Source organism: Hemicordylus capensis, chromosome 3 (genome assembly GCF_027244095.1).
Source record: "Hemicordylus capensis ecotype Gifberg chromosome 3, rHemCap1.1.pri, whole genome shotgun sequence".
NCBI classification, from domain to species: Eukaryota; Metazoa; Chordata; class Lepidosauria; order Squamata; family Cordylidae; genus Hemicordylus; species Hemicordylus capensis.
Window position 1 is genome coordinate 116,321,295 of NC_069659.1, and position 9,677 is coordinate 116,330,971.

The window sequence follows — 9,677 nt, forward strand, 5'->3', positions numbered from 1 at the left end:
TGTTCTCTGTGGACTAAGGACAAAAGCATTGGACTGCTGAACGAGAACCAGTGCTTCTGCCCTTTAAAAAAAAAAATCCTCTCCCTTTAGTCTTAATGGTTACGGGAAATTGGTCGAGTAATGCTAAAGGATACAGGTGCATACTTTGGTCTTGTTCTTCTTACATGGATTTAATGTTACTTTTATCTGTTTGTAGATATAACATGATTACCAGAAGCTAGGAATAGATAACAGTGATGTGGGGCAGAAAGTTTTCTATTGCTGTTTTTCAATAGCTAAAAAATGAAGAAACATGGAAGGAATTCACATAACCCTTTAAGCAGGGCGGGGAGAGGGGAAGGCAGGATCACACCGACCTTCCCCCAGATGATCCTGTTTACTCCCTTGGTCCTGTGGCTTGTGTGCCCTCACAAGCGGCACTGCGAGGAGCCACATAGCAGTCTGAAGGCCAGGGAAATGCAGCCTGGCCTCCAGAAATCCCACAATGCACCATGTGTGAGGAGCACAGTGCATTGGGGGATTTCCCTACTGCCAGGCGTGCTGCAGGCAACCCAAGCAGCCACGCGACCACGATCTGAGGTCGAAGGATACACTTGCACCTTCCTACCTCAGTTAAAAGCCTTAGTACAAAATTTCGGCTACCCAGGGCAGTGCTGGGATTCACACAATCACCCAGCACTCCGCACAATCAGCCTGAGCAGGGCTGCTCATGTGAACAGTCTGTAACTGACTGTTCAGAAGGTAAAAGTTAGTGCAATTGACAATTTTCATGGTTGCTCTTTTCTCAAAATTAATGCAGTGCAAGGAAAGGAAACTTAAGTTGTTGTCTTAAAATATCCACAAATATATATCAATAAAACAATTTCGAAGTAAAGTTTTGAATGTGTTTTTGCTATAACATTTAAGTCACTTTGATAATACTTGTTTGGACCCCCCCCCTTCAAATATTTTAGTTCAACTGTTTTTGGCTACTGGAAAAATGTTAAGGAACATAGGAAGCTGCCATATACTGAGTCAGACCATAGGTCCATCTAGCTCAGTATTGCCTACACAAACTGGCAGCAGCTTCTCCAAGGTTGCAGAGAGGAATTTCTCTCAGCCCTATCTTGTTTGATAATCTCTGTGATATATTACATTAACATGTTATACTGAGTTGCAGTTATTAAATATAAGTTAAACATGCTGATTTACAGCATCAACATTTCTTGAGAGGTTTTTCCAATTTTTTTAAAAAACCACATTTCTGTTATGCTTAGTTCTTTTGGAATGTCCACAGATGATGTGAACAGAATCTCTAAAGAATATGTGGAGTAGACTCCTTAAAACGGTTGCTAGAATTAACCATATGAATGGTCTGATTACCAAGGGTTTTCCTAGGATAAACATGAAGGAATTTCAGTCTTGATAATGTGGCTTTGAGGATTTCCTCCTAATCCAGGCTAAATCTCCATCTTTGTGTAGTTGGATTAACTGCAAGTTGGTTTGGAATGTTAATTCTTTATGAATTTGTTAAATGTTAATACAGGTGATTTTAAAGGATGAAAAGGAATGTGGTCATACTCCATTATGTGCCTGGGGCCTCTGAAGATGTATTAGTTCACAAGAATGCTCTTTATGAAAAAAGTAAAACAATTAACCCCAGGTTGCATATTGCTTAATAGAGAAACAAATCAGTAGTTACACAACTGGGTGCAATTAGATTCCATTTCAGAAACATCAGAAGCTGAAAACTTTGTCATTTAATTTGCACCGCTCCACCTCCACCCCGCCCCCAACAATCTGACAAAATTATCTTGCCTGAAAGCAGGATGATAATACCTTCTGTTAATTTGGCTGTCAGTTCCAATCAGAAGCGTGCAGGCACAGCTCTGCCTTCTTTAATAAAACTCAGCCACATATAATCAAATAATGTCTGGCACAAACCAACCACTGCAAGCATCACATGAAGTAGTCAGTGCAACACAAACATACACAGTACATGTTTATTTTTAAATACTGTAATTACTGTCTAGTTGCATATAGCTTGCTAAATTTCCTATCTACTACAGTAATGTGCTTTTTCAAGCCCCCAGTAACATGTTTAGTGACGCATGTAATTCAAAAGATTAGTATAGAGAACAGTGTGTAATAGCACTAATAGAAGTAGTAAATAAAAGTCATTAGTATTTATTAAATGCATGGAAAGCTCTGTATCATTTGTAAAGAATGTGCACATTTCTTTTGTAGCCACGTCATGAATACTTTAATGTCCCAGTATACTAAATGACTTCATTCATCATGCATACAGAGAGGCGATAGAGCTGACTTATTCATGGCAGAACACTTATCCTCAGCTTGGTGAATCCAATCATCTTGAACAAATTAGTGTATATCACAGTTATTTTTTGCTGTTGTATTTTTATTTCTTGTGCTGTTTGTGATTTTTTCCTATATGTCTCATCTTGATATGTCTTTTCAGCATGCCATTATTTCCATGTTAAAACACTTGTATCATATCATTTACACTTTTCATAGCATGTAACATTCACGCTGAAAGTCTTTAAGCCCCTTCCTCAACCATTTAGATTCTCAGATGGTGGCACAGTGGTTCTATCAAACTGAATATAAAACTGTTATTTGTAGATAGTGTAGAAATTGATATGTAATTTGTTATTGGACCCGTTAAACAAAATGTACCTTCATATACTGGTCTTTATGAAACAGCTTGAAGGCCTCAGATAAAAACTACTAAAATCCATATTTTACACACTAATTTCTGGCATTTTTAAAGTTGGCCTCTGTAGTTTTAAGCTAAGTTATCTCATCCCTGCAGTCTCATAAGCTTCAATGGACATGGTGCTCCTTTGCATGTGCAAAGATGTTCCTTTCATTACAGTGCTGGAGCAGCTTTCCCAGCATATCTCCCCATGCACTAATGAAGCTACCCAAACATTAGGCAAAACTAATGCTTGTTGGCAGTCAAATATATGCAGTATCCACAGAACCATCTGTACTGCAAATAACGGAGTTGCCACTTTCCAGTTTCTGTTCTTAAAACAGTAGCTTGAAACAGTAGTTCTCTTTTTAAGTGAATTTTTTATTTCTGAGTTAACTCAGTGCTATATTATATAGTAGGCATGTTTTTCAGAAAGGTGATTACAAAAACAGGAAGCAAGTTTCTATTAAATCAGCCATATGAGAGATAAAAATCTAGATATTATGTAATAATTCAGTGCACTTGAAATGTCAGTGTGACTTGTGTTAAAATGAGCTGTTTGTATTGAATCTGCAGCATTCTGGGATGTATTAGTAGCAAATGATATAGGAGGTTTTCACCTTGCAAAACTTTCCTGATTTGTTTGCAAAATATTAATTGCTGTTTTGAATGCATATGATAACTGCTGCTTTGCATTATTTTAATGCCTGAATAGAAGCCTTAAAATGCTATGCACAGAGTGCTAATGAGTGCTGTGTTCAGTTTATAGCTTTATACAGCTGCATGATTGTAAATAACTATGAATTAGCTTTCTTGGCATGTCTGTAATAAAGTATTGCATGCACTTTTTCATGTGAATGGCTTTTTTCCATCTCTTTGTGGTGCTATTTCCTGTTTACAATCTACATTTGGTAACCCCGATCTGCAGACATAACCTATGAAAAACCAAAATTAATTGGTTATCTTTATTCATATCGTAGAATGGATTCCCAAGTGTTTCTCAATTACACATTTTCAAACTCACAGCTATTATAGATAATTAAGCATTCCCCAGATAACACTTGTAATGCTGACTAGTTGAGGGTGTAACTTCATCTTTATACACTCACACTGTTTATCAAGAGTCTGACTCACAAATTAACTTTCTGAACATTTTTACTTTATCTGAAAATATGGTTGCTTATTGCACAATCCAGAGTACACCTATGCCAGCTGGCTGTGCTAGGATCTGTCCAGTCATTCAAAAAAACATTAATCCTGAGCATATCTTCTTGTGACCACTGTTCCAAGGCGAGCACACGTGCATGCGTTCACAAGTTTTCTGATGTCCGCTCAGTTAATTTTAGATCATGCTCCAGTTGAATTAAAAAGGCCCCACTCTGAATGCATGTGAGCACACAGTACCTTGATATTGCCACCCAGAACAAAACTCATCGCACAGAGATGAGAAAAATTAGAGGGACCACTGCTTGTGACTGGATATACTGGCATCGAAGGAACCTAGGTTGTGCTTCATGTGGCAAGCTGCAGCTCCTGAAGTAGATTTCTGAGTTCCTAAGTGGTTCCATCTAGGGATGTGCACAAACCTTGGTTTGTGCAGCGCTTCGGTGAGCTGATTTGTTCCTGTTTGGCCCAACAATGAACCAGTTCAGTGGTTTGAGAGCCGCACCGGCCAGCGAACAGCACCTTTAAAAGTGAGTACAACAGGTCCTTACCTGCATGACCGCTGCTCCATGCAACTTCCTGCTGTGGCAGTGCTCCTCCTAACAGCCCACGCACAGTGCCGGCGTGCACATGGCCACTGAGCATGCACAGATACCATTTGTGTGGTCAGCAACACCAGGCATGCACTGTGTGTATACATGGAGGCCATGTGCATGCTGGCACTGCCCCTCCACCATGTGTGGGCTGTGGGGGGGGGAGCACCACTGCAGGAGGAAGCTTCATGGAGCAGCATTCATACAGGTAAGGGCCTGTAGCCCTTACTTTTAAAGGTACCGCTTGCTGCCTCTCCCCTCCTCACTCTTGAACTGCCGGATCGGTTTGTGGTTGGGCCGAACCGGAACAAACCAGTTCATTTTCAAACTGCTGTACAAAAAGAGGTTCATGCACATCCCTTGTTCCATCTGTGTGAGAGTTATAGTCTGCCTCATGAATGGGAAGTAAAGGTCCCTTTCCTGCCACTGGGTCATGTTAACCCTTGTGCACAGACCAGCCAGCAGGGAACCAAGTGCAATTCTGGCTCATTCTGTACTCTTCAGTGTCTTGCATCAGTATGGTGGAAAAATACAACAGCTATGCTGATTTGGAGAGCTTAGGAACATCCCACTCCTTTGCAGCCATACAGATTTTGGGGGTCAATCACACTGTTACTGTCAGAGAAAAGCATAATATATATGTCTAATATGTGAACGTACTAAGGTAGGTCTCTTAGATTTAAGCCCCCTAACAAATGGCTTGTCAAAATTGCCTGGTTCTCCCGGTGATGAAGCTGAAGCTCATTTGAATATGCCTTTTAAAATTATTTTTAAAGTGAACATTTATAAACTTGACACTTCACATATTTAGAACCATTTGTTTCTTTATTTGAACTTCTAGGAATTCAAAATTGATAGTTTAATTGTATGTTCTTGCACATTTTAATGCTGCATTTTCTCAAGAATTCTTGCTAAGTAATCATTTCTTTTCTCTTTTTGCCATGCTTTTTAGGATGCTAAAGTAAGTGTTCTCTGTTGTAATAAAAAAAAAACCTTGCTGGTCATGCATTTAATGGAAATAGGCATGCTGTCTTTCTGTTGACTAAGGGATTATTAGGAGAATACTGTAGTTTTAATTAACTTGTCAAAGGCTGCCAAACAGTTCAAAGTCACTTCAAGCATATTAAACTTCACTGTGAACTTTCCATCTGAAAAAGCCTGTAAATTTTGCACAGAATCTTGTTCTAAAGCAGCTTTCCTTTGCGAAGGATATTACATATAATCTTCTGAAATATTTTCCTTATCAGTTTTCTGTTTGCTGTACAATCTTTACTACCTAGGATTGTTGCTTCCAGGAAGCTTTAGCAGTATCTCTTGAAAAAACTGTTTATGAAATGCAGTTGTTTCTTCATTATTTTAGTTTTGAGTTGTCAGTTCCCCCCCACCCCTGCCCCGAGTGCTGGGTTCGTTGAAATACATACATTTGGATAAATTTTCTATCTGACCAATTGTCTTGTAAGGAAATGGAAGAGTGTGCATGTGGAGATATTTCAAACTCCTGAAACACCTAAGACAAAAACATTTGCTTTGTAGTACATACCTTGAACTTAATTTCTTCAGTATTAACAGCATGTATGGTTTAGTAGGAGCACGAGATCTGTTCACTCTCTAAATTTTCCCTCCACAGGAAGCGGAGACACCTCGTAGCGTACTTGAAGAAATTGGACTGACATAAACCTTCTTTGCTGATGTCTTGTGTGTGTTTCAAATAACTGTAAATGTTCACTGCCTCATTTAATGTTAGCTAATGGTGTTATGATGCTATATGTCAGTATTACTGTTCTGCTAAGCTACTTCATTCAGGCCTACAAGAAAAATACCACTTACTGTAAAATAAAAGGGAGCAAAAGTTTTTTTAAAAAAACATTTTGAGAATAATAAAAGGGATTTTACAGTGATTTAAGTCACAGTATTGCATTAAATCATAGGTGGCAGTTTCAGTAATTATATTTTATAAATTACTTTGCCAGTTGCCATTCTGCAATGTACCAGATGCTGTACAGTACGCCATATACTAAAAAGTAACAATTACATTTGGTAACAAAGTGAAATGTGTTAACTTGGCTTTGTGCAACCAAATACTTTTACTATAAAGTCAGCACGTGTTAAAACTCGGCTTAGGTTATTACAGAAGATTGGGGGGAAACAACTGTTTACGGCTGTCTGTTATACCAAAGAATCCTGCTACGGTCTGTAAGTCAAACAGTTGTGAGCTGTTAGGTATCTTCATTTTAGCAACAGAGTTGTAAACAGAACTTCATCAAAGCAAATGTGATAACTTAGTAATCTTTTTACAAAGGGAACACAGGCTGAGACCACATAACATTGTGGGTGTTTTTTTTAAAGGAAATCTTATTTTTTACTAGTTTAATTCACTCTGGAGTGCATACTTAATTATTTTGAAAGCATAAAGTAGTTAAGTCATATAGATATTGTTGAAAATCTCAAAGGAAAAATGGAAGGGAATATTACAAAACATATGTATATGTTGCTGAGTATTATTGATTATATTTTAAGCCAGAATCTGAGCAGCTGCTTGGATAACTTGACAATTTATGTGCTAATGGTAATCTCTTTTCTGCCTCACACAATGTTCAATGCAGTTGGAAAGTGACTCTGTACACAGAAGTAGCAAATCTTCTACAAGAACATTTCTTTAAATAACTGGCATGCCTCCACACAGCTAGTTAACAAAACAAGGCTATAATCCTATACACACTTTACCTGGAAGTAAGCATTGTTGAACAAAGTAGGACTTGCTTGCAGCTAAAGATGTGTAGGATTAAACTGCATGGGTATCACAAAGCCATAATCTATTTACTGTAATGCACATTCTACTAAGTTAGTGCTAGGAAAACCTCAGTACAGAGCAACTGCTGCTAAAAGCAGCATGACTTCCCTCATAAGTATCTATGTACATGTTCTAGCTCACATACCCGCCCAATAACATGTGACTGATTTCCTCTTCTGTGGGTCTGATTGTTGTGATTGTGCTCCAAAGCATCCAAATACTTTACCACAGATGTGGAAGATCATTGCTTCATGTCATACTGTTGACAATAGAGCCTTATGGAAATAATATGTTTGCTTAAGGAACACAGGAGCCCTGTTCCACATTTCACTCATGAGAAATGTGGAATTCTGAATTTCAGGTGACTTTGGAGTAGCCCCGTGTGACATTGAAGTGATTAAGTTACTTGACATTTTAAAATGTCATCTAAAAAAGCAATTTTATATGTGTATTCCAAACATGTTTAAGGTTTACACCGTTGCCTTGTATGTGCTTGGTTGGAAAAGCTTTGTTGTGATTGTGACATAAGCTGTGTGAACACTGTCTTAGTATCACACCAGTTTAGTTGTAATAAATGTCCATTTTTAATCCATTGCTATGTGTCTCTATTTGGAAACTTGATGGGAAACCTCATTTTTCTTGTTTTGTGGCCTGTTAAAATATCATGTGGTAAAGGTGGTGTATTTACTGTGCAAGCACGTTGTAACAATACCCAACCAATTTTTCTGAGAAAAACCAAAGTACTTCATTTTAAAAGTTTAAGAAGTCCATTTAAAAACTTCTCTCCAGTCCAAGTCTTGGAACACAACCTATCTTCTTACTGGAAACTGGCTTCATTCTCTAGCACATTGTAAGCATACAAGGTATGTTAAAATTTTCTCATATTGAGATTAAAAGTCTGTGTATAATTTAGTACAGACATCAATTGCATTTTGTCTCTTCGTTAAAATCAGTCTTTATACATATTCCAATTTGGATTTAAAAAAAAAAAATTGTATCCTGCTTCTTGATCCTGAGATTACCCTAAAACAGTTTTGACAAAGCCAAAGCAGCATGCAATGAATTAAATCAATAAGAAATAAACAGGAACAAAGAACCAAGAGTGAGCAGATAAGAATAGTAAACTATAGGCTAGAAAACCAAGGGGAGTGGGAAGGAAAGCATGGTGAAACACTTAATCAAACATCTGGTGCTGATGGCTGCAGGTGACAGGTAGACTGATGGAAAAGGCCCTAATGATGGGCCCTAAATGGCCCATCATTTAGGGCTTCAAAGTACAGGCTTCCGTTTTCAAATTGTACTTTGAGATGCCATGTAGAAACCAGGTTGCATTATGTACCAGCTGAAATGTTTGAACATTTTTTTCAAAGACAGCTGTACATAATGTGTTCCAGTAGTCTAGATGTGACAGCAAGATCTGCCTTTCCTAGGAAAAAGCAGTTGGCCCACCATTTATGACTACAGCTGCCATGTGTATCCAATAGCAAAGCTGGTTCTAAAAACATTCCCAATGTGCAAACTGGAGCTTTCAAGGAGAGTGCATCCTCAGCCAGAACAGCGTCTACAATGCCATTGTATTTAGGAAAAAGTCTTCAACATGAGTCCCACTGAGATCATCTGGAGAGGTTCATCTGCAGTTGCCATTGGCTTGTGTGATGGCTATGTAGGGACAGGCCTTCTCTGTTGCTACAGAGACTCTGGAATGTGCTCCCTGCTGAAATAGGAGCCTCCTCATCTCTGATAACTTTTTAAAAGTGTCCAAAGTGTGACAGTGCACTGGAGATTCCCCCAGGAGATGGACACTTAGGTTCCAGTCTGTGTCCACAGGGGCTGAATGTAGCCCCAGCAAACACACAATCCCAGAACCTGGATTAAAGGCTTGCCCAAGCTCTTAACCATGGCTAAAACAAGGTTTCAAAGCATGGCTCAGTGGCACTGCCCTATCACGATTGGGCCCAACCCGTGATTTCCATGCACAGCCTAACCCCGGCTGGGCTTCGCTAGGTGGGGTTAGGGTGCATGTGAGAACAGCCCCAGTATCTGCTCTGCTTGAAAGTTACACAAGAACAGCCCTGTTGGATCAGGTCCAAGGCCTATCTAGTCCAGTATCCAATTTTACAGTGTGGCCCACCAACTGCCTCTGAGAAGTCCACAGGCAGGAGGTGAGAGCATAACCTCTCTCCTGCTCCTCTACAACTGGCATTTAGAAGCAGCCACTGAGGCTGGAGGTAGCATATGGCCACCAGACTAATAGCCATTGATAGACCTGTACATGAATTTGTCTAAGCCCCTTTTATAGCCATCCAAGCTAGTGGCCATCACTACATCCCTTTGCAAATAAATCCATAGATTGTGCTGTGTGAAAAAGTTCTTTCTTTTGTTGGTCCTAAATTTCCTGGCCTTCAGTTTCAGAGGACGACACCCTGCTTCTAAT

General features: G+C 39.1%; 1 protein-coding gene across 6 annotated transcripts in view; it reads left to right on the plus strand.

Annotated features, from left to right (window-relative positions):
• AP1S2 (adaptor related protein complex 1 subunit sigma 2) overlaps positions 1–7,835 on the plus strand; it is a 34,743-nt gene extending 26,908 nt beyond the window's left edge. For 4 of the 6 annotated variants that reach the window (XM_053305159.1, XM_053305158.1, XM_053305160.1 and 1 more), the window contains one exon: positions 6,080–7,835. In XM_053305159.1, coding sequence (XP_053161134.1) covers positions 6,080–6,127 — 48 coding nt within the window. In that variant the 3' untranslated portion in view covers positions 6,128–7,835. Of the gene's footprint in view, positions 1–2,226; positions 3,540–6,079 lie in introns of those variants that run through there. The other 2 variants (XM_053305157.1, XM_053305156.1) reach the window with 1 other exon arrangement.
• The last annotated feature ends 1,842 nt before the right edge of the window (positions 7,836–9,677 follow it).